Source organism: Bos grunniens, chromosome 25 (genome assembly GCF_055505025.1).
Source record: "Bos grunniens cultivar Pamir isolate PY7600 chromosome 25, Bosgru_T2T1.0, whole genome shotgun sequence".
Classification (NCBI taxonomy): domain Eukaryota; kingdom Metazoa; phylum Chordata; class Mammalia; order Artiodactyla; family Bovidae; genus Bos; species Bos grunniens.
Genome location: NC_141189.1, coordinates 40403349 through 40426013, shown reverse-complemented (window position 1 = coordinate 40426013; position 22665 = coordinate 40403349). Strand labels below are relative to the sequence as shown.

At 55.5% G+C, this 22665-nt stretch overlaps 2 protein-coding genes and 1 pseudogene across 8 annotated transcripts; 2 read left to right on the top strand and 1 right to left on the bottom strand.

Annotated features, from left to right (window-relative positions):
* The first annotated feature begins 688 nt into the window (after positions 1–688).
* Positions 689–4217, top strand: LOC147345587 (uncharacterized; annotated as a pseudogene). Its single transcript, XR_015154878.1, has 7 exons — positions 689–757; positions 878–919; positions 2393–2431; positions 2574–2630; positions 2985–3011; positions 3187–3246; positions 3732–4217. The product of XR_015154878.1 is annotated as an uncharacterized LOC147345587 (transcript).
* Positions 4218–10625: 6408 nt separating this feature from the next.
* Positions 10626–14815, top strand: LOC147345586 (interleukin-32-like). Of its 5 annotated transcripts, XM_086374320.1 has the most exons (7): positions 10626–10852; positions 10982–11016; positions 12468–12506; positions 12638–12691; positions 13524–13550; positions 13728–13781; positions 14241–14815. In XM_086374320.1, exons 2-7 carry the CDS (start codon positions 11002–11004, stop codon positions 14559–14561), a joined length of 510 nt encoding a protein of 169 aa, XP_086230446.1. In that variant the 5' UTR covers positions 10626–10852; positions 10982–11001; the 3' UTR covers positions 14562–14815. The 5 variants fall into 5 exon arrangements, with proteins under 5 accessions (XP_086230446.1, XP_086230448.1, XP_086230445.1 ...); XM_086374322.1 differs by lacking the exon at positions 12638–12691 and having other exon boundaries at positions 10728–10852; XM_086374319.1 differs by lacking the exons at positions 10626–10852; positions 10982–11016 and having other exon boundaries at positions 11482–12506.
* A 2650-nt stretch (positions 14816–17465) lies between these two features.
* ZSCAN10 (zinc finger and SCAN domain containing 10) lies at positions 17466–22148 on the bottom strand. 2 transcript variants are annotated; one of them, XM_086376143.1, is made up of 5 exons: positions 21559–22148; positions 20979–21246; positions 20700–20773; positions 20465–20522; positions 17466–19301 (listed from the first exon to the last, which is right to left on the bottom strand). In XM_086376143.1, exons 1-5 carry the CDS (start codon positions 21955–21957, stop codon positions 17731–17733), a joined length of 2370 nt encoding a protein of 789 aa, XP_086232269.1. In that variant the 5' UTR covers positions 21958–22148; the 3' UTR covers positions 17466–17730. The 2 variants fall into 2 exon arrangements, with proteins under 2 accessions (XP_086232269.1, XP_086232270.1); XM_086376144.1 differs by having other exon boundaries at positions 20700–20764.
* Between the last annotated feature and the right edge of the window lie 517 nt (positions 22149–22665).

The following is a 22665-nucleotide window of genomic DNA, read 5'->3' as shown; positions in this document are numbered from 1 at the left end:
GGTCTCAGGGAGAGGTGGGCCAGGCTGGGAGAGTCAAGCCCTGTGGGGCTGGCCAGGGCCAGGGAGACCACTACCACGGTGACTGAGGCCCGGGGGCCCGAGCAGGGCTCAGGAGCCCCTGGTCAGCGGGGCCCAGACGGCCAGCAAGGCTCTCTTCTGCCCCTTCTGAGGGACACATCCTGTGGGTGAGGCACACAGGCCCGGCCCTGCCCTGGATGCCAGGGCCCTGGGGAGAGTCTCCACCTCAGGGCCCCTGCAGGTCCTGTGACTACCTGAGGGCAGGGCGGCTACAGAAGCTTCTCTGGATGTGGAGTGGGGTGCAGTCCGTTCGAGGGCCCTGGTCGGCTCCCCCCGAATCTTCCTCAAACTATCGTCCCAAGTCTGGACTTTACCCCGTCCCTCCCCATGCTCGAGCCGATGGTGGGGGGACGTGGCCCAAGCTGGGCTCAGAGATCCCCACCCAGCTCAGGAAGAAGGGTCCTGTTCTGGGACCCTGAGTGTAAGGGACATCCCCTCCCCGCCCCGCCCCTCAGACCTCTGGCTCCTTGTCTTCCCTTCCTCCTGACTTCCCCCCTCCCCCCTCTGTTTCTGCTTCTATTTCTGACTCAGTTTCTGTCTCAAAAACACCCAGCTGACCCTGCCCCCTCCCCTAGCAGGGCTCTACCCTCTCTGCCCCTCCCTGGCCAGCTCTTAAGTTGCTGGGGCTCAGCGGGCAGCGGGGTAGTGCTCAGCTGGAGCTCTGGCTGCAGGATCTCAGGTGAGGGGCTCTGGGGAGCCCGATGTGGGGGTGGGGGAGACCTGCAGGCTGAGGACCCTTCAGGGTGGTGGGCGAGCCCTCTTCTCTGAAGCACTTTTCCTTCCGCTCTTCGTCCACCAGGTCCCAGCGGGAGGACCCTAAGCCACCATAGGCCTCACTAAAGTGAGTGACGATGAGAGATGGGGGGAGAGTGGCCCTGGAGTCTCATTTGCCGTCTGTCCCCGCTCCCACCAGCTCAGCCCCAGACCTGCTGACTACTCTGTGCACAAAAGCCTCTGTCCCACCCTCCCTGGGCCCTGGGGTGGCCGCAGGGGAAGTGAAAGTGTGAGTCACTCAGTGGTGTCCAACTCTTTGCGAACCCCGGGACTGTAGCCCACCAGGCTCCCCTGTCCATGGGCTTCTCCAGGCAGAGATACTGGAGCGGGTTGCCATTTCCTTCCCACTGGGGAAGCAGAGGGTCAAAACATGGGACCCGTGCCATCAAAGCGCCCCGTCTCACAATGACCCTGGTCGAACGCTCTGCTTGTCACCATCCTGAAATTCTGGATAATTGTTGACAAGCACGCTCCAGTTTCCTGTTGCTCTGAGCCCTTTCCTTATGTAGCAGGTCCTGGCTGTGGGGCTGGGGCTCCTGCTGGGCGTTCGGTTTGGGGGGCAGCTCAGTGTGGGGGCCTGTGTTGGGACCCAGGAAGGAGCAATGGACCAGGGAGTGAGTGTAGGAATTAGAGTCGTCATGCTCGTGGGTGAGCCGGACGTGGAGCGTCTGCAGTGTCCGAGGAATCAGCCATCCTCGGGCTCCTTCTAATGCTTATTCCTATTTATTGAATTTCTTTTGTCTCTGAGCGATCTTAGTTGCAGCGTTTGGGGTCTAGTTGGCTGGCCAGGATTTTCACAGAAAAGCTGAAAGCATTTCTCTCAGAGCCTGGATCAACAGGTGAAGCCACGCTGAGCTCAGAGTCTATTCCTACCCTTTGGGGTGGCCTCTGCCCTCTGTCCCACTCACCTACCTAGTTCTGAGGGTGACCAGATGCTCAGGGGCTCTGGGCCATGGAACACCGGTGTCTGGGAGTGGTCATCGCAGGGAGAGCCAGGCTGAGCACTCAGGCTCAGTGAGAGGATGCGGGCAGAGAGTGTCCCCACGGACCCGCGAGGTATTTCCTTGCCCAGTCGTGTGATGCTGGGCTGACAGGATGGGGTCTCCGGACAAGGGTGTGCAGACGGAGTCTTGCATGCGCTGTGAGCCCCACTGACCACCCAGGGCCAGGAGGGCAGCGGGGACAGCGCCAGGTTCCCACTGTTAGGTGGAGTCTCCCGAGGGGTCGGTGGGGCACCTCTCACCTCCATGAGGCATCAAGTGTCTGGAGGGGAAGGGGCTGGGAGCAGGGGGTTTGCAGGGTCAGAGGTCAGGAAGACTGGCCACTGTCACCGTTAGCGCCTCAGACAGGAGAGGACAGCGCCAGTTCCTCCCTGGTCAGATAAGCGGGACAAGGAGGGCTAGGCATCTGGGAACCAGGTTGACCCGCCTATTCCAGGGCAAGGGTCCTCCTTCAGTGAGTGTATGTGTGTGTGTGCGTGTGTAAAACAGGTCTCAGTGGTTACAAAGCCAGAACCTGAGTTTCACTGTTAAATCCACAGGGACTCTCACGTAACCTGGCTTCTCTGAGGGCCATAATGGTAAGAGGCTCATCCCGACGAATAGCTGGGGGCTCGGGAGGCCTGGGTTCTGAGAGGTGAAGCCGAGAATGATCTGGCCCACTTGGGACCCAGCAGGGAGAAGAACCGAGCTTCTTTTACTCAAGTCCATCTCTGTTCACAGTACACCCTGGTGGATGATTTCTGTGATGAGATGGGAAATGAACCAGAAGGAGCACAGGTGGGTCAGTGTGCCCCCTCGCCGACCCTCCCCAGTTTGAGGGAGGTGGGGTGGGTTCACAGTCACGGTGATGATGAGGGTCACAGCTCAGCACCCAGTCCTTATACTGGACAAACGCACACCCGTGTGGCAGGTGAGTGCACAGGGAGGGGATACAGAGGCCCAGGGATGCTGAGGGCAGCAGCCAGACCACAGGGCAACAGGGCAGGGCAGGGATGCCAGAGCATGGTCCCCGGGTTGAGGGTTAGTTATTGGGGTGACTGGGCAGAGATGAGAACTAGCTGGGCCTTGGGATTCAGGGTGAAAGTGAGAGAGGGTGGGGGTGTTTTAAACAGAGTGTTTTTTCCCCACCAGATGGAGGCAGCCCTAGCAGAGATGGAGGTGAGTTTGGAGCTTGATCCCTGCTAAGGGTAGTCCTCAGAGTTGGATCAGCCAGGGTATGGGGTCTGGGGCCCTGGCTCCCGTCAGACTCACCTGGATGCACAGGAGGCCACAGTGGGGACCCCAGACCTCAGCAGGGAGGCAGGAGTGCAGACTGCACACTTCCTCTCCTCAGGAGGAACTCAGCGAGGACATCTGTGAATTCATAGAAGATCACATTCAAGAGAACCTTCCCGTGAGTTGGAGCCACTGTCTCAGCGCCTTCCTTCCCCTCCCCACTGGTCTCTCTTGTCCTTGGGGCTGCTGCGTGTGCACAGAGCTCCCTGGAGTGGGGGATGAAGGGGGGGTCCTTGAAATCTCAGGTGGTGTAGCCTTGTGGGCATCAGCCTCCCCACTCAGCACATGGTGGCCAGAGCCCTGGGCTCAGCTTCCTGCTATGATCCCCGTGGGTCTAGTGCTGGGTTCAGAGGCCAACCACCTGCAGGCAAGTACAACCAAGCACCAGGGTTCGTTCTTCAAGGGGAACCGAGGGGCCAGGCCCAGTCTCTGGGAGAAGTCGTCGTGTCTGCAGAGCTGTTGGCCTGAAGGCAGGCAGTTTGGGTTGGGCTGGGCTGGGCTTCTGAGCCCCAGCGTCTCACACGGGCTGGCAGGCCTCGGTCAGGTCAGGACCAGGGTCTGCCTCGCCCGAGGCAGGTCCCTGAAAGGCCCCCATCCATGCAGAAATGCCTGGAGGAGTCCAGTCCCTTCCTTCCGGAAGCACGGCAAGGAGTACGCCGCAGAATCCAGAGACCTTCAGTCTCTGCCCGTCTGGAGGGCCAGAATCCGGAAGAGAGCATCTGGGCCAGAGCCCTGCAGCGACTCCACGGAATTCTGCAGAGTCTCCAGCAGCGGTGTTGGGATGCGCTCACCTGGCTGCGGGAGAAGGCGGCACCTTGGCTGAAGGAGAAGGCGACGGCCTTCCTGGAGGCCATCTGCAGTGCGGTGAGGGCCGTCTGGGGAGTGCTGATGGATTTCTGCTCCTCCTGGGGCAGCTCTTCAGAAACCTCATCCAGGTCTAGGAGCCCCAGGTGGTTCTGGAGGAACTCCACCTCATCCAGAAGGCCTGCACCATCCCCTTCCCGCAAACCATCTTGTGAAGCGACCTTTACCCTCCTGCTCACTCTTGACCCATCCTTTAACTGCCCTCACCTCCTGTCCTGCAGGGACGACACCACAGCATCAGGCCAGGTTTCCCTTCTCCAGGTCTGACCTGTCTGTCAGGGACGGGGATGGCCCCAAGGACCAAGGTGCCTTCCATAGTCAGCATGCCTCAATGTCTCTGCCTGTGGCTCCAGACTGTCAGATGGGGTGCTGAGCTGATCCTCAGCGAGGGGGACCCCTGAGGGCCGGCTGTGGGTCTCACAGGAGGAGGCAGTCGTGGACCCTTATCCTGACACTAGCATCTTAGTGCCCATCATCCTAAGGGACCCAGCTTGCTGTCAGCTGAGGCCCCAGCAGGGCAGGAGACCTGGAGGAAGGCTCTCCCTGTCTCCTGGGCCTGCGCCTTCCTGTCTGAGGAGGACAGCAGCCTGTCTGGGAGTTCCTTGTGGCAGAGCCCCATTCCGGCCCCACCCTTCCCCCTTCACTTCCAGGGGGTCCCTCTGACAGGCCTGACACTGGAAGGCCTACCTCTGGCCTGAGTTCCCTGCTGCAAGGAGCCGCCCACTGCCAGGCCCTGAGCAGCCTTATCTTCCTGGCCCCGTCCCTGCCTCACCTCCCCATCAGTATGCAAGTCTCTCAGACTTTCCCCTGCGTTCTCCGGTGCCCCTATGCTAAACCTGCACTTGACTATTTCCTTTTATTCTTTTTACATAACGACCTTACATCTGATATACTACTTCTCACAATGGTGATTATAACCGTTGATAGTATGGATATTTTGTTTAACATTAAATTTCTTCCCCGTTTCAACGTCAATATGAGTTTTTGTTGTTGTTGTTTTTAGATTAAATCTTTTCTCCATTTCAATGTAAGTTACATGAAATACATTTTCTAAACATTTCCCCTACCAAAGAAATGTTTGTTTTTGACCAATGATATGTGCTTTGTGCATGGACAATATAAACTCGGGAGGTAACAGAACAAAATCCAATAAAAATGTGGAGGAAAGAGTCCTCCAAGGTGCAGGAGGGAGTGATGTGAATGGAATAGGTGCAATTTCCAGGGATTCTGGGCACAAGTTTCTTTCTTCCTATGCAGAATTCTGAACAAATGAAATATTACTTATGTGAATATCAGTCATCTCACTTCTTTGACCTTTTAACTAGCACATGCAAGTTATAGACAGCAGTTTTCAGTGGGTGATTTGCTGTAAAGAAGACGTTTTGTACTCCATTTAGCATGGGATAGCCATTTGAAACCGTTAGGTGGTATTACATGGGATCCGAGGAACTCTGGTCCTTTATGTCTCAGCTCAGAAAGAATTCAGGGAGAGGTGAAAGGAGCCTGGCAGCCTACAGTCCACGGGGTGGCACAGAGTCAGACACAACTGAGGACCTAAGGCTCTCACTGACCCGTCAGACCCCGTCTCATCTGCAGGACGCTGCTCTGCATCTCCTCGCCTGCGCAATAGTCCTTGGCTGCTGGCCAAGCTCCTCTCTCTCCTGCCGGGGTCTCTGCACATGCTGCTCCTTTTGCCTGGGATGCCCTCCTTTTTCTCCGGGGTAGCCCTGCCCCTCTATTTCAAGCCAGGTCCCCTAAGGCCCCACCACATTCCCTGGCACATGGGTGGGCTCAGGAAATAATCACGCCTTGATATGCTGTGAGTGCTGTCGCTCTGTCGTGTTCGCCTCTGCAGCCCCACGGACTGTGGCCCACCAGGTCCCTCATCCATGGGATTTCCCAGGCAAGGATACTGGAGTGGGGTGTCATTTCCTTGTCCAAGGGATCTTCCGAGCCCAGGCATTGAACCCAGGTCGCTTGCATCTCCCTCATTAGCAGTCAGACCCCTTACCATTAGTGCCTCCCACGCTGTGGGTTCTCCTAATTCCTCAGTCTCTTAGTTGACCTGTCCTCTCTCCTGGAAACGTTCCTCCCAGGAGTCTTGCAGGAGTCTTAAACCTACACCTGTGACATGTGGGGACTCCCGTAGCCCTGTCTTCCTCCCAACACCTAAACGACTGAACCTCCCCACCCCTGGCTCAGAGCTTTCCCTTCTAGCTGTGCCCAAGAAACAGCTCTACTTTCCAAATCCAGTTGCCCTTCAAGGATATCAGATGTCACAATGTGTCTCCAGATTCCTATGCTGAAGTCCTCTGAATGCCAAGTCATCTGGAGGTGGTCTTTATAAGGAATCACGGTAAACAAGGACCTTGCTGCTGCTGTTGCTGCTAAGTCGCTTCAGTCATGTCCGACTCTGTGTGACCCCAGAGACGGCAGCCCACCAGGCTCCCCCATCCCTGGGGTTCTCCAGGCAAGAACACTGGAGTGGGCTGCCATTTCCTTCTCCAACGCATGAAAGTGGAAAGTGAAAGTGAAGTCGCTCAGTCGTGTCCAACTCCTAGCGACTCCATGGACTGCAGCCTTCCACGCTCCTCCGTCCATGGGATCTTCCAGGCAAGAGTACTGGACTGGGATGCCATCGCCTTCTCCGATGAGGTCCTTGGGATGGGCCCTAATCCATTATGACTGGTGACCTTATGAAAATGGGGGATTAAGAGATACATACATGTCCGGAGAGGATGCCGTGTCGACGTGGAGATGGCTATCTACAAGCCTAGGAGAGACCTGGAACACAGGCTTCCTCAGGGCTCTCAGAGGAACCATACCTACTGATCCCTTGGCCTCAACTTCTAGGCTCCCGTGTGAGAGAATAAAGCAGTTCCTCTTGGGAACTGCTTGGCTCCCATCAGCTCATGCTGGTGGGAAGACAGTGTGTTGTTGATACACGGGTCTGTGGTTCTTTGTTATGGTGGCCCTGGGCCTGGAAGACTTACGAGAAGGCCATGAAGGTGCTGGGCTGAGAGGCTGTTGCCTCAGCAAGGAGGCTGGCCAGGCTGTGAGCAACAAGCCCTGTGGGGCAGGCCAGGGCAGGGAGACACCTGCCACTTTGCTTTGGATTAAGGGGACCCCAAGGGCTCAGAGCCCAGACGGCCTTCATTCCCTTCTGAAGGCCCCAGTTTGTGTGCCAGGCAGCCCAGACCACTCCTGTCAACAACTGTGCCAAGCTGTTTGGGTCTTTAGGGACGGGCCCCACCGTCCACCCCGGGATGCTGAACCCCAGCCCTGCCTCTCTGGGCCCTCTGTGATTTTTGTCACCCTGTCCTCCTTCTGTGACATCCCAAGCAACCTACATTGCTGGGGACCCCACATCAGCCCTGAGACCACCCCTGGTCACTGTGCCCCAAGTCCTGGGTGACGTCACTGCTCACACATAGATGATGCTCCACAGTCGGCCCCGTGCACCTTCTTTCCACTCAGCACCCTGGAACCAGAACTACCCACTTTCAGGGGACACCCTCCTGCACCCGGAACACCTCTCTGTTCCTCCACACCTGAGCCCCTGCCGTCCTCTCGGGAGCTGCTTGGCTCCCATCAGCTCATGCTGGTGGGAAGACAGTGGACTGGCCCCCTCTCTGTCTGGGGTCACTGCTTCCTCATCGTTCCTGGGTGATGAGTGGGTGGAACCTGAGCCACCTCATTGACCTCCCCCCACCCCAGACTCGTCACAGAATTCAGGATCTAAAACCCAGTGACTCTGCAAATCCATTTCTGGAATATTCCACACAGGATGACCCAAGAATGGAGTTGCCTGGTGGTCACTGATTGGAATCAGGTGCTTTCACTGTCATGGCCTGAGTTAAATTTCTTGTCCCAGAAGTAAGATCCCTCAAGTCCCTTGATCTTGCCAAAAAAGAAAACAGAGAGAGAGCATGACCCTGGAGACTGAAAATGCAGATTCCATGTCCTCATCTGAATTTGCACTCAGGGTCTGGGGACAGGAATCTGCATTTGAACAAGCTGTGTGGTGGGGGTGGGGCGTGGTCCTCCTGGGCAAGGGAGCTGGGCCGGCAGCTGCATCTCTTTGTCTTGTGGCTTTTCTGTGTCTCTGGTAAGTTCTCTAACCTCTTCCTGTGTTTATAGATCCCAGCTCATCGCCTGGGTTAGAGAGGTTCACCCCTCATGGGTGGAGTCACATACCCACCATTTGTTAATGTGCCACCAGCCTCAGCGGACCCACAGTGCAGCCCAGAGGTGACCCAGGGACATGGAGCCCAGCGTGGCCATGACAAGGCCAGAAGGAGGATGACAGCCCGGTGTCTTCAACCAGCCAGCGACCTGGGAATTCAAAGGCACTAGAAGCCATCTGGGCCTCTGTCAGGACCCTTTCTAAGTATGAGGAGGAGGAAACTTGTCTTCAAAAAGCTTGTCAGCCCCAAAGCAGGACAATAAAAATAACAGGAGAGAAAACCCTTCATTTCCTCGGAGCAGTGATGCAGCCAGGCTGAAGTTTGGTGGCAGGAACGTGACGGACCCGAATCACTGTTTTACAGAAGAGGCTGGAATCCAGCATTGATGGGGGACAGCGTGGCTGAGGATGAGCTGGGGGGCAACAAAAGTTGGTTGGAGGCGCCCAGAGAGGGATGCCCCATCTGAGGCTCCTTTTGCTGTGACAACGGACACTTCTTCAGCCTCTCAGACTTCATGAAGTCTGCTTCACAAAAATGCCACATCGCATTGAATTATATTATGTAAAGAACCGTACAGCTTCAGGAGTTGGTGATGGACAGGGAAGCCTGGCATGCTGAAGCCCATGGGGTCTCAAAGAGTGGGACTTGACTGAGTGACTGAAATGAACGAACAGTCCCAAGATAACAATGCAAAAGCTTCTGTGTTTTAAAGTAAACCATCAGGAAAATGAAAAGACAACCACACAATGGGAACAAAAATTGTGCAAACGATGTATCTGATAAGGGATTGGTACCCGGAGCATAAAACTCTTCTGACAACTTAAAATAAAAAGACAAATACCCCAGTTTAAAAACGTGCTGAGGATCAGTGTATACAGTTCTCCAAGAACTGTATAAACATGGTCCACAAACACATGAAGGGTTGCTCAACAGCGTTTGTCTCCGGGGAACTGCAAATAAAAATCAGGGTGAGATACCACTTCATGCCCACTAGGATGCCAGAATCAAAAGGTTGTGATAATAAGTGCTGATGAAGATCAGGCAAATTCGAACTTTGATATACTGCTGCTGGCAATGTGACGTGGTTTTATGACCTTGGGAAATATTCCAGTGGTACCTCAAAAAGTAAAAAGCAGACTTAGGGGTTGCCTGGTAGTGGGCCCTGGAGGATGATGGCTTAGGGGTGGAGAATGGCTGCTTGAGGTTGTTAGGTAGTTAGAATAGGAATCAGGAGTCCAGAATGGCAGTGGCTAAAAGACAAGGAAGGGAAAAGCCAGCGAAAACAGAGCAAAGGAAGGTCCGAGGACCGGAGTGAGGACCTCAGGTAGAACCAACAGCACTCCTGGCTGGCCCAATTTACATAGTGTGTTTAGGGGTCCTCAACAGTCAACCCAACTTACGTGCAGGCAGGTTTCGTTTTTCAGTTTGAAGTAATCAGCTGCTAGCATTTTCAGTGTGAATTAGTTACCAAAGTTCCACAAGAACAGGTTTCCCGTATTAATCTAACATCTGCGCTTTTAAGTTTTACTCAATTTTAATTAAACAGGCAAATACACTGGACGATATTGTACTAAACACGGGGGTGGACTCGAGAAGAGAAATCACTCCAGGGTGAGGCTGGTTGGCCTCGCCCACAGTTGGCTCTAATAGCTGTCTTTCCCCACAACACACACCCCGCCTCTGCCACACACCCCAACAGACACACACATACAGACACACCGACAGACACACACAGTGAGCCTTGGCTCCACTGGGAGAGAATATACGTGTGTCGCTGAGACCCGGGTCTGTGGCTCTTTATTATGGCGGCCCTGGGTCTCTGAGACAGACACAGGGCCATGGCTGTGTTGGGCTGTGAGGGGCTGTTCTCAGGGGGAGGTGGGCCAGGCTGTGAGAGTCAAGCCCTGTGGGGACGGCCAGGGCCAGGGAGACCCCTGCCACTGTAGCTTGGGACTGAAGGGCCCCCCCCATGGGGCTCAGGAGACCCTGGTCATTGGGGTCAGTTGGTCAGCAAGGCTCCCTTCAGACCCTCCTGGGCCCCATCCTTTGTGTCAGGCAATCAGGCCTGGCCCTGCCCTTGATACCGGGGCCCCGGGGAGAGTCTGCACCTCAGGGTCCTTGCAGGTCCTGTGACTTCCTGAGGGCAGGGCGGCTACTGAAGCTTCTCTGGATGTGGAGTGGGGTGCAGTCTGTTCGAGGGCCCTGGTCGCCTTCCCCTGTATCTTAACCCCCACCTGGTTGACATCCTTTTCTGGAGCTCCGCAAGCTTCCTCAACGTGCTGTCCCAAGTCTGGACTTCCCTGTCCCTCCCTGCCCCCTAGTTGATGGGTGCGGGTGGAGGGTGAGGCCCTAGCTGGGCTCAGAGATCCCGTCCCAGCTCAGGGAGGAGGGGCCTGTCCAGGGACCTAGAGTGTCAGGCACACGCCCTCTCCGCCCAAGCCCCTCAGAACTCTGTCAGCCCATCTTGCCTTCTTTCTGTCTTGGCCCTGCTCTAGTTCTATTTCTGTCACACACACACACAAACCCCCGCCCCAGCCGGCTTCCTGGGCTCTTCGATGGCTCCACCCTCCCACCCCTCCCTCCTCTGCCCTTAAGTCCCTGACTCTCAGGGGATGCTGAGTCTGGACTGCTCTGCAGTGGACTGCTAGCTGGGGCTCTGCCGCAGGCTCTCAGGTGAGGGGCTCCGGGCGCCTGGGCTGAGGAAAGAGGGGAGACCTGCAGGCAGAACTTGCTCCAGGGTGGTGGGCGAGCCTGCTTCTCCAGATCACTTTTCCTCACACCCTCCCTCCCACCGCCTTACAGTGGCAGAGCCTTGGAGCACCATGGCTTCCGCTAAGGTGAGTGATCGCAAGAGTGGGGAGAAGGTTGGGCCCTAGAATTTCCTAACTTGCCTCTGTCCCAACCTCCCTGGGCCGAAGTGGGGGACCCTCCGGGGAGATTGGCCTTGAAGACCTGTGACCCATGCAGTTGACAGGGTCCTCTCTCACAGCGATCCGGGGCGGCGACGGGGAGTGCTCTGCTATCTCTACCCCGACATTCTGAACAGTTACTGACACAGACCCTATACAAGCCTGTTGCTCTGAGCCCTCTCTTTTATTTCATTTGGAAAATTCTCAGCTGGACTTCAACTATTTGTTTTCTCTCCATTTCTAAAAGGGTTTGTGCACAAAGATTTCTCTCTCTCTTTCTGTCTCATTCTCTCTTGCTCTCTTTATTTTAACTTTTGATTTTGTGTGGGAATAGAGACGATTAACAATGTTGTGATAGTTTCAGCCATACATATACACGCATCCATTCTCCCCCAGACTCCCCCCACCCTAGAGCCCCGTCCTTACGCAGCAGGTCCTGGCTCTGGGGCGGCATTCCTGCTGGAAGACAGGTATGGCAGCAGCTCTGTGCAGGTCCTGGTGGGCTGGTCTGGGCTGCAGAGAACTGAGGAACCAGAGTCATGGGACAAAGGAGTCACTTTAGGAATTAGAGTCGACATTCTGGTGAGAGAGCTGCAAATGGAGGGTCTCCAGGGTCAGAGGAATGAGTCATCTCTGGAGACTTTTTCTACAGCCTGGAAACCTGGGGGTAGAGGCATGTGGTGTTTTACTAGAAACATTTCTAGCATTTCTCTAGGGCCTGGATCAGCAGCTGAAGCCACGCTGAGCTCAGAGTCTATTCTTTCCCTTTGGGGAGCCCTCCCCACTCTGTACCAATCCGCCCACCTCAGTCCTGAGCATGATCAGATGCTCAGGGGCTCTGGGCCATGGAACACCGGTGTCTGGGAGTGGTCATCTGGGGTGACCCAGGCTGAGCAGCCAGGTCCAGCGAGAGGACAATGAAGGCAGCAGAGTGTCCCCACGGCCCCGCAAGGTGTTTTCGTGCCCAGACACGTGTGATGCTGGGCTGACAGGATGGGGCCCTGGGACACAGGGTGTGCAGACGGAAGCCCTGCATGCCCTGTGAGCCACACTGACCACGCAGGGCCAGGAGGGCAGTGGGGACAGCACCAGATTCCCGCCGTTAGGTGGAGTCTCCCGAGGGGTCGGTGGGGCGCCTGCCACCTCCGAGATGGTGTCAAGTGTCTGGAGGGAAAGGGGCTGGGGGCCGGGGGTCTGCAGGGTCAGAGAACTGACCAGTTCCTCCCTGGTCTGCTCTAGTGGGACCACGGAGGGCTAGGCATCTGTAACCAGGTTGACCCGCCTAGTCCAGGGAAAGGGTCCTCCTTGTGTGAGTGTGTAACAGGTCTGCAATGGTTGGTGAGGTCTCATCAGCCTGGGTGTTACTGTCATCTCCACAGGACATCGACGATTTCATCAATTCCCTCAAAGCCAAATTGGTAAGAAGTTCTTCCTCATGTATGGTTAAGGGGATGGGGAAGCTGGGTGAAACTGAGAATGTTCTGGCCCACCTGGGACCCAGGAGTGAAAGGACCAGGCCTCTTTGTCCCAACTCTGTCTCTCTTCACAGTTTCAATTCGTGGAATTGTTTTGTACAAACCTTCAAAAGAAGTCTGAAGAAGAGGTGGGTCAGTGCACTCCCCTCTGTCCAGTTTAAGTGGAATAGGGTGGCTTTGTTGCAGGAAGGAAGACCTTTTCCAGCGCCTGAGAGTGGGCTCTTGTCTAACACTCGGAAATAATTCTCTGAGGAGACATACGTGCTGACAAAGCAAGAGAGTTTATTGAGAAAGGGCGCCCGGGTGGGGCGCAGGAGGGTAAGGGAAACCAGGAGAACTGCTCTGCCTGCTGGCTCACAGTCTTGGGCTTCATGGTGATGGAATTAGTTTCTGGGCTGTCTTTGGCCAGTTGTTCTGACTCGGAGTCCTGCCTGGTGGCGCACACCTTGCTCAGCCAAGATGGATGCCAGCGAGAAGGATTCTGGGAGGTGGTCAGACACGTCCTGTCTCCTTTTGAGCTTTCCCCAACTCTTCCAGTTACTGGCAGCTTGTTAGTTCCCTGTTCCTCACTAGGACCTCCTGTCCTAAAATTACTCAGGCAGATGGTTATGGTGGTGCCTGGCCAGGGTGGGCAGTTTCAGTCAGTGTGTTTCCCCTAACAATTTCATGATGATGGTGATGATGAAGGTGATAGCTCAGGGCCCAGTCCCTACACTGCACAAAATTCACCTGTGTATCCATTGTATCCACTGACTGCACAGGTGGGGGATACGGAGGCCCAGGGCTGCTGGGGGAGGTGTGCAAGTCACAGGGCAGTATGACAGAACAGCAGTGTCAGATGCCTGGTCCACAGCCACCGGGGGAGAGGGGACACCAGTGAGCACAGACTCGGGCTTGAGATTGAGACTCGAAGTGAGAGAGGGTAGGGGAATTTTAAACTGAGTGATATTTTCCCAATAGGTCTGCTCAGATCTTATTTTAATGGAGGTGAGTTTGGGTCTTGCCCTTCCCCTGAAGTTGAGTCCCCAGGGTTGGGATCAGCCAGGGTACTGGGTCTGGACGTCTGTCTTCCTTCTGACTCTCCTGGACCCATGGGAGGCCCAGTGGGGACAACAGAGCTCAGCTGCAAGCCACGTGGGCAGTCTCCACATTTTCTTTCCTCAGAGCATATGCAGTGCAGATATGGCTGACGCCGTGGATGCTCAAGTTAACAACTCGGTGAGTTTGAGCTGACATCTCAGCCCCTCTTGATTCCCTTCCCCACTGGTCTGTCTTGTCATTGGTCCTGCCACAGGTGCACAGAGCTCCCCGGAGCGGGGCTGGGGGGCCCTGAGAGCTCCGGAGGGCAGCCTTGGGGCATCAGCCTCCTCACTCAGTGTGCGGTGAGCAGAGCCCTGCCTTCAGCCCCCTGCCTGTGAGCCCTGGGGCCTCATGCTGAGTTCAGAGGTCATTCCATCTTCAGGTACAATAAAGCACCAGGGCTCATTTCTCGAGGGGACCCAACGACCAGGCTCAGGTTTTGGGAAAAGTCCTCTTGTCTGTGGAGCTGTTGGCAGGAAGGGAGGCAGTTTTCATTCATGGGCTTCTGGGTCCCAGAGTCTCCTAAAGGCTGGGAGGCCTCGGCTCGGTCAGGACATTGCCCCAGACATGTACCTGAACAGCCTCCCATCCCTGCAGGAATCCTGTCCATTGCTTCGTGAAACACTGCAGGAGTTGCGTCGCAGAGTCTGTGAGCCCTCTGGCTCCTACAGTCCCCCAGGCCAGAACCAGCCCTTTGACTCCTCCACTTCAAGGAATTGGTATGACTGGATACTTGAGCTATTTAAAGAGCTCCTGCAGCGACTGCAGCAGAAGTTTCAGAAAGCCCTGGAGTGGCTTCATCAGATAGCGGCTGCCTGCCTACAGGGCTTGCGCATAGCGGCTGAGGCCGTCTGGAGAGTGTTGAATGATTTTTGCTCCTCTCTGGAGCAGCTCTTCAGGAGCCTTATCCAGGTCTAGAAGCCCCAAGGGGTCCCCAGGGAGCTTGGCCTCATCTAGACGCCTCAATTTCCCCTTCTCACAGGGCATCTTCTGATGCACCCTTTACCCTCCTGCTCACCCTTGACCCATCCTCATAGCCTGCCTCACCCCCTCCCCTTCAGGGAGGGCACCACCCAGCCCATCTAACTCTCCCTGCCTGAATTTTCCTGCACCAGGTCTGACCTGCCTGTCACTGTAGTGCTGATGTCCTAATAAAAGTCAGTTGACCCAAATGGAGTGTCTGTGTGGATGAGAGGCTGGGGGTCGGATGGCTACAGGCAGAGGTGGTGGGTCAGATGGATCCAGGTGGGGGTCCTGGTGCTGGATGGATAAGCAAAAGCCACTGGACTCTCTAATCTGTAACTGGGAATGAAGGAGGAAACAGACAGAACAGGCTCCATCTTGCAAGCAGGACTCCATCTTGGGTCAGACTGTGGACTTTGAGCTATGTGCCCAGTATCTATGGAAACGATGTACCAACTGGAAAACCCCCCACCGCCGATGGAAGAGCCCCAGGGCTCGTACCTAGACTCTCCATTGCCTAAAAGAATTCCCTAATTATCTGTGTAACCAAATAGAATCATGAATTCTATTATGCTTATTGGGATATGACCACAGGCTTATTGATAATTGTCCACTGTTAACTACTTAGGCTCAAGGCATATGATCACAGGTTAACTTTGATTGTATCTTTCTTTTTCCTTTATTTCAGACTGGTTTCAGAGAATTTGGGGAGGTGGGTTTGAGCATGTACATTTAGGGTATATAAGGGGTCCTTGGCTAAGAGGAGACTCTACCTCAGGCCCCCTGGTGTAATAAACTGCACTCCACTATCTGCATTGTCTTTCTGAGTGAGTTTGTTTCCCAGAACAGGAACACTGGTCGTGGACTGACTGGTGGGGAGGACTGGACCATCACACTCCTAGGGCACAGGGAGCTTGGGGGAGGGGCTTTGACCCCTCTTGTCTTCTCCTGACCTCTCTCTCCTGGCCTTCAGTACTCCAGCTGGGGCTTGGAAGCTCTACCATCTTTCTTCCAAGACCAGAGCCCCAGGGGCCAGGGGAAGGGGAGGGAGGGCGCCCAAACCTGGGCCAGGAGGGAAAGCAGGGTAGGAGGGCGGGAGTGGGCTTCTGGGCCTGTGGCGTCCCTCACCTGGGCCTCAAGGCAGAGACTGGGGGCCAGCGAGCAAGGCCTGAGGGCCAGCCTGGCTCACCACCTCTGAGGACACATCCCCCTACCCTAGGTCCCTACCTCACCTCCCCAGCCCTGACTTCCTGCCTCAGGGAGGTACCCACAGCAGTTTTCAGGGGTTCTCTGTAGCCCAGTCTTCCTCCCCACCCTGAAGGGCTGCACTCCCCCAGGCTCAGAGCTCTCCCTCCCAGCTGTGCCCAGGAATCACCTCTACTTTCCCCAGATTCAGGGCTGGTTCTCCTTCAGCTGCTTGAGCTCTGGTTGATGAGTTCACTTCCTTTCCACAAGCATTTGCTAAGGAGCAGTTATGTGTCTGGTTGATGGAGGGGCAGTAATTAAAATATGGTATTTTTGTGGTTGAAAAGCCACCGGGTAAAGGTATTGTGCTCTGGAGCTGGAGTGCGCTGCTTTTCTCCTCCTGTATTCTTACCAGAAGTCATGTGATTTAAAATCTGTGCACCAGAGGAAGAGGCCAACCAAGTGGGCCTGATGGGCAGGAAGAAGGTGGAGCAAACCTAGAAACCAGCTCCCGGTTTTTAAGAGGATTATGGGCGGTTGTGCTGTGCTGTGTTCAGTCACTCAGTCATGTCTGACTCTTTGAGACCCCATGGACTGTAGCCCACCAGGCCCCTCTGTCCATGGGGATTCTCCAGGCAAGAATAATGGAGTGGGTTGCCACATTCTCCTCCAGGGGGTCAAACCCAGGTCTCCTGCATTGCAGGTGGATTCTTTACCGACTGAGCCATCAGGGAAGTCCAAGTGGAGTGGGTAGCCTATCCCTTCTCCAGGGGGTCTTCCTGACCCAGGAATCCAATCCGGGGCTCCTACATTGCAGGCAGATTCTTTACCAGCTGAGCTACCAGGGAAGCCCCTATGCGTGATTAGGGGTCCCCCAACAGTCAACCCAACTTACCTGCAGGCAGGTTTAGTTTTTCAGTTTGAATTAATCACCCACTAACTGCTAGCATTTTGTTTGAATTAGTTACCAACCTTCCACAAGAACAGGTTTCCCGTATTAATCTAACACCTGGGATTTTAAGTTTTATTCAATTTTAATTAAACAGCCAAATACGCTGGAGGATATTGTACTGAACACAGGGGTTAGTGGTGGACTCCAGAGGAGAAATCACTCCAGGGTGAGACTGGTTGGCCTTGCCCACAGTTGGGTCTAACAGCTGTCTTCTCCCCTCACAATGCACACATGCATGCGTGCATGCACGCACGCACACACACACACACACACCCTGACAGCATACACACACACCCCCTGACAGACAGACACACACACACACACACACCCTGACAGATACACACACACACCCTGACAGACATACACACACTCACAGTGAGCCTTTTCCGGGGGGAGGAACTCTCCTTGGATCCACTCCCACCCAGCCTGCTCTTGAAGGGGTGGGGGAAGCAGAGAGCATCACCACAGACCCAGTGGAGAGGGTAACTGCTGCTGCTAAGTCACTTCAGTCGTGTCCAACTCTGTGTGACCCCATAGACGGCAGCCCACCAGGCTCCCCCGTCCCTGGGATTCTCCAGGCAAGAACACTGGAGTGGGGTGCCATTTCCTTCTCCAATGCATGAAAGTGAAAAGTGAAAGTGAAGTCGCTCAGTCATGTCTGACTCTAGCGACCCCATGGACTGCAGCCTACCAGGCTCCTCCATCCATGGGATTTTCCAGGCAAGAGTATTGGAGTGGGGTGCCATTGCCTTCTCCAGGTGGCACTTAAAAAAAACATAAAGAGGGGCCATGTTCAGAAGGCTGTTTTACTTTGGGTATTTTAAAATACATTCCTGAGGTCTGGACGAGATGCTTCTGTGCAAGGGAAGAATTACCATGCGGGGTCAGTGGAGCCAGAGGGAGGTGACTGGAGGTGGGTGGGAGCAGGGCGCGTGCGCGGCAGCCCAGGGAGATGCGCTGCGATCGGCCCCGCCGAAGCGGGAGCAGCTAGTACAGAGTCTCTCGGGCGTGGGTTCTCAGGTGGCGCAGCAGGTGGGAGTTGCGGCTGAAGCTGCGGCCACACTGTGTGCACGAGTAGGGCCGGGCCCCAGTGTGCACCAGCATATGCCGCAGCAGGTTGCAGCTGCGGCTGAAGACCTTGCCACACTCCGGGCACTCCTGGGGGGGCTCAGCCGGCCCAGATGCGGCCTCGTCCCCCGCCCCGGCGTGGGTGGCCAGATGCCGCTGCAGGTGGGCGTTGCGCCGGAAGCTCCGGCCGCATTGCTCGCAGCTGTAGGGCCGCTCGCCCGTGTGGCTGCGGCGGTGGCGGGCCAGGTTGGAGCTGTTTCGGAAGCGGTGACCGCAGGTGTCACAGACATGGGGTTTCTCCCCGGTGTGGATGCGCTGGTGGCGCGCCAGGTGGGCGCTCTGGCTGAAGCCCTCGCCGCACTCGCTGCAGCGGCAGGGCTTCTCGCCTGTGTGGCTGCGCCGGTGGCGGGCGAGGTCCTGGGTCTGGCTGAAGCTCTTGCCACACTGGGTACAGTGGTGGGGCCTTGGGCCACCGTGGGTCAGGAGGTGGCGGGCGAGGCCCGCCCGCCGCATGAAGCGCTTTCCGCAGTGCGGGCATCCGTAGGGCTTCTCGCCCGTGTGCACCCGCTGGTGACAGACCAACTGGGAGCTCTGACTGAAGCTGCGGCCGCACACCTGGCAAGAGAAGGGCCGCTCGCCCGTGTGCACGCGCCAGTGGGCCCCCAGGTGCTCGCTGCGCCGGAAAGCCTTGCCACACTCGCCGCACACATAGGGCCGGCGCTCAGGCCCGGGGCGCAAGCTGCCCGAGCACTCGGAGCACTGGTGGCCCTTGTCCTTGGCGTGGATCCGCAGGTGGCGCTTGAGGCTGGAGCGGCGCTGGAAGGTCTGGCCGCAGTGGGAGCACAGGACTACGGTCAGCTCGGGGGGTGCCGGGGGCTTGGTCTCCGGGGTGCCGCCGGGGGGCTTCTGGTCCTGGGCGTGCGCCAGCAGGTGCTGCGTGAGGCGCGCCCGGCGCTGGAAGCCCTGGCCACATTCGGCGCACAGGAAGGCGGGCTCGGAGGAGTGCGTCTGCAGGTGTTTGTTCAGGTGCGAGCTCTGGCGGAAGCGGTGGCCGCACAGGTGGCAGGTGTGCGGCCGCTCGTCTGTGTGCGTGCGCATGTGCAGCTTGAGGATAGAGCTGCGGCCGAAGGCCTTCCCGCAGCACAGGCACAAGAAGGACCGCGCGCCCGGGTGTGAGCGCAGCTGGTGCGCCTCCAGGCGGGCCAACTGCGGGAAGCTGATGCCGCAGTCTGTGCAGATGAACTTGAACTCCGGGTCCGACTTGGGGGCGTCCTCGGCTGCTTTGACCTTGAGAACGTCACTCCTGCCTGGAGGGGACATTTCTCCTCCGGGGCTGCTCGTCTCAGGGCCTGATCCTAGCGACTGGGCGTGGGGCTCTTCTGCCACCCTGGGGCTCTCTGCCTGAGAGTTTGCTGAGGCAGCCGAGGGCCAGGACACCCCTTTCGGCTCTTCTGCCTTAAAAGCCTCTTCTAGGGTTCTGCCTCCAGTTCCTAAAAAAGAAGCAGAAAACAGGACAGGTCGGGCTTTTTCAGAGGGCCTTCTGGGAATCGCTAGAACCTCAGTGCCCCGAAGCGGAAAGACACCAAGAATTCTGCAAAGTTTGTAGGTGGGCAGAGGGTGGGGTAAAACCCAAATAACATACAGTTTACCAGTTGTAAGGTGTATAATTCTGGTCCATTAGGCCTGTTTATAATGTCAGGCAATCATCACCACTATGTCATTCTCCCAAATGGAGACCTATATCGGTTAGCAAGCCTTCCCATGACCACCGATTTTATTTAATTAATTAAAATATTTATGTATATATTTGGCTGTGCTGTGTCTTAGTTGCAACACACGGAATCTTCATTGTAGCACGTGAACTCTTATTAATAGTTGCCACCTCGTGGGATCTAGTTCCCTGACCCAGGCTCCCTGTATTGGGAGTGCAGTCATAGCCAGTAGACCACCAGAGAAGTCCCTTATATTATTTAATTTTAGCTGTTGTAATTAATTTTATTGAAGTATAGTTGATTTACAATGTTGTGTTAATTTCTGTTGTATAGCAAACTCTTTCAATTATATATATATATATCCTTTTCTCTTATGTTTTATTACAGGAGATCGAGTAGGACATTGTTGTTTTTCCACTGTATTAATATATGTAATAATTGGTATCTGCTAATCCTAAACTTCCAATCTACTCCTCCCTCCCCCTTGGCAACCACGAGTGTTCTGTGTATTTCATAGATCAGTTGACATGTGTCATATTTTAGATTCCACATATAAGTAATACCATACAGTATTTGCCATGACCACATTTTTTTTTTCTTGGCCATGTCAAATAGCTTGGGGAATCTTAGTTCCTTGACCAGGAATTGAAGCAGGGCCCATGGCAGTGAAAGCCTGGAGTCCAAACCACTGGACCACCAGGGAATTCTCAACCACTTATTTTAAAAGCTCAGAGTTTGGAGGGGGGGCGGTTGATGATTAGATGCAAAGAGCCTTAAAATTATATCTATATAGATATGGACATATCAATATAGATCTATATAAATATATATCACCTCATCAAAATAGCTCATTTTTAGCCAAAGAGGCCAAAAAGTCAGGGGTCATCTTGGACATACAAAAAACCTTCAGTGGTCATAAACCCAGGAAAAGGCTGTCTCACCCAGAGGATGCACAGGCCAAGCCTTCTTTGCTGGGACGTCCTCAAAGGTCAGGGACTCCTGTGACAAAGGGATGGCAGAGATTGTCAGTGAGTGAGGAACGGGGCTCGGGGACCTAAGAGAGATGAAGAGCTCTCCAGGTTTAAATTAAGGAAGACAGGGGTTTGCTGAAAGCAGAGTCGGAGAACATTGCAGAGCAGGAGATAGGCCTGGAGTGAGGGCACTCGCCCAGCTCACCAGCACTGCTGCCAGCTCCTGATCTCCCGAGCTCTCCTCTGGCCACAGCTCGGGGCCCTGGAGGGCTGACGGCACTGGGGGGAGACAGAGAGCTGTGAGAAGGCAGCCCTACCACCGTGCGGCCTCGGGGTTGTGCAGCCATGGCCAGGGCCCTGGGACTCTCCGCCATTCCCGCCAGCTCAGGAGGCCGCCCCCTTTCCCTCCCTGCCCACACCCACCTGGCCCCCCAGCTCCCCCCACACCCCAGGCCTCCATCTCCCTAGGGCCCCGGCGCCTCACCGCTCTCTTGCGGGGCCTGCAAAGTCCTCTTGGGACCTGGGCTCAGTGGCTGCCTTGAACTCAGGGGGCGTCTCCAGTCCCCCATCTCAGCAGGCTTGGAGGGCCCCGATTGGGATGGCGGGAGCGCCTGTGATGGTTCCAGAGCTGGAGGCCCTTCTGAAGCTGCTTCCTTCTTGGGACTGTGGCTGGAGACTTGGAAAGAGCCCCCCTGTTCCTCCAAGGTGACGTCTGCACGGGGACAATTCTTGCCAGCATTAAAACTGAAATCCTGTTCAGAGCACACCCATGTCAGGGGACAGACAGGACAGTAATCCATGTCCTACTAACTCCGAAGGGCAGTGGCACGGTGGAAAGATGAAGCTCAGACAGGGAGGGAGGGAGTTAGGAGGTCAAGAAGGAACTGGCAGAGGAAGACAAGTGGGACCTTAGTGCCCCAACCAGGGATCGAACCCCCTGCCATGGAAGCACGGAGTCTTAACCACTGGACCACCAGCAAAGTCTCAGCTCAGTGATTTCTTAACAGGGTGATAAAGTCCCTGCCTTTCCCCCTGCTGTCCAGCCCACTGGCCGCCCCTCTTACCAGCGGCCCTACGTTGCTAGACTCCCTCTGGACACCTTCTAGCAGCAGTACCACCTCTTCACCATCCCTGAGCTGCTGGCCCTGCAGCCGGGCCAGGAGGTGTGGGGGCAGCACACTCAGGAACTGCTCGAGCACCAGCAGCTCCAGGATCTGCTTCTTGGTGTGCAGAGCCGGTCGCAGCCAGTGGTTACAGAGCTCCCGGAGCCGGCTCAGGGACGCCCTCGGCCCCATGTCCTCCTGGTACTGGAAGCACCTGAAGAGCTGGTGAGCCACCTCAGGCCGGGGCCTGGCCTCTGGCCGCCCAGGGTCCTCCTGGCTGGCAGCCTCCTCCTCTTCCTCCAGCTTGACTGCTCCGAGCTGCTCCGGCTCCCCTGCAGCTGGGCTGGGTTCTGCAAGCATCCTTCACCTTGGGGACTCCTCACCGTGGTTGCTCTCGTGTTCAAGTCTCTCCCTCCTGGCTCCCACACCTGGGGTGTTAAGGGGTGCCTGCAGGTGTGGTCTCCAGAGGAATCTCTTCTCAAACGGGTCACGGGTAGTGGCTCAGCCTGACCAAACAAAGCAGAGAAATCAAATTGCTCAGTATCATCCATTCCTTCCTGCAGCACTGAGAAGGTCACCTCGGTTTGCCCCAGGGACCAGAGTTGGCAGCCCCGAAAGAGGACAGTCTGGCTGTCCCTGCCTCTTGATATGGTACCACAGGGGGTACCTGGCACCACTGAAGGGGGAGTCCTTGCCAAAAATGCTCCGTCGCAATCCAATCCAGCCTTTAGACCCAACTTCCAGTTAAAGGGCATTGCAGGGAATAAGAACAAGTTGGCGGAGAGGCTAAGAGTGATAGTGTTTAAAGATACAAAGTTGTAACAAGTAGTAAATAAGCCATAGCGATCTAATGCACAGTATAGCAAATACAGATAATAATATCGTACTGTAATACATTATGTAATATGATACTTATTGCTACATCTGAATCATATTATAATATATAAATAAAATGCTGTATATCTTAAAGTTACTCAATGTTACATATCACATTTATAAAACAGGGACTTCCCTGGTTGAGGAACTAAGATCCCACAGGCCGCACAGCGACTAAGTCCGGGCTCCATG

Excerpts from the sequence above, each read along its gene's own strand:
- ZSCAN10 (XM_086376143.1), bottom strand. The coding sequence starts at position 21,957 with ATGCTTGCAGAACCCAGCCCAGCTGCAGGGGAGCCGGAGCAGCTCGGA. Across the intron at positions 20,774-20,978 it reads GCAGGCCCCGCAAGAGAGCG|TGCCGTCAGCCCTCCAGGGC; the intron begins GTGAGGCGCCGG and ends GTCTCCCCCCAG. Across the intron at positions 19,302-20,464 it reads TTGGCCTGTGCATCCTCTGG|GAACTGGAGGCAGAACCCTA; the intron begins GTGAGACAGCCT and ends CTTCTTTTTTAG.
- LOC147345586 (XM_086374318.1), top strand. The coding sequence starts at position 12,420 with ATGGTTGGTGAGGTCTCATCAGCCTGGGTGTTACTGTCATCTCCACAG. Across the intron at positions 12,507-12,637 it reads ATTCCCTCAAAGCCAAATTG|TTTCAATTCGTGGAATTGTT; the intron begins GTAAGAAGTTCT and ends CTCTCTTCACAG. Across the intron at positions 13,782-14,240 it reads ATGCTCAAGTTAACAACTCG|GAATCCTGTCCATTGCTTCG; the intron begins GTGAGTTTGAGC and ends CCATCCCTGCAG.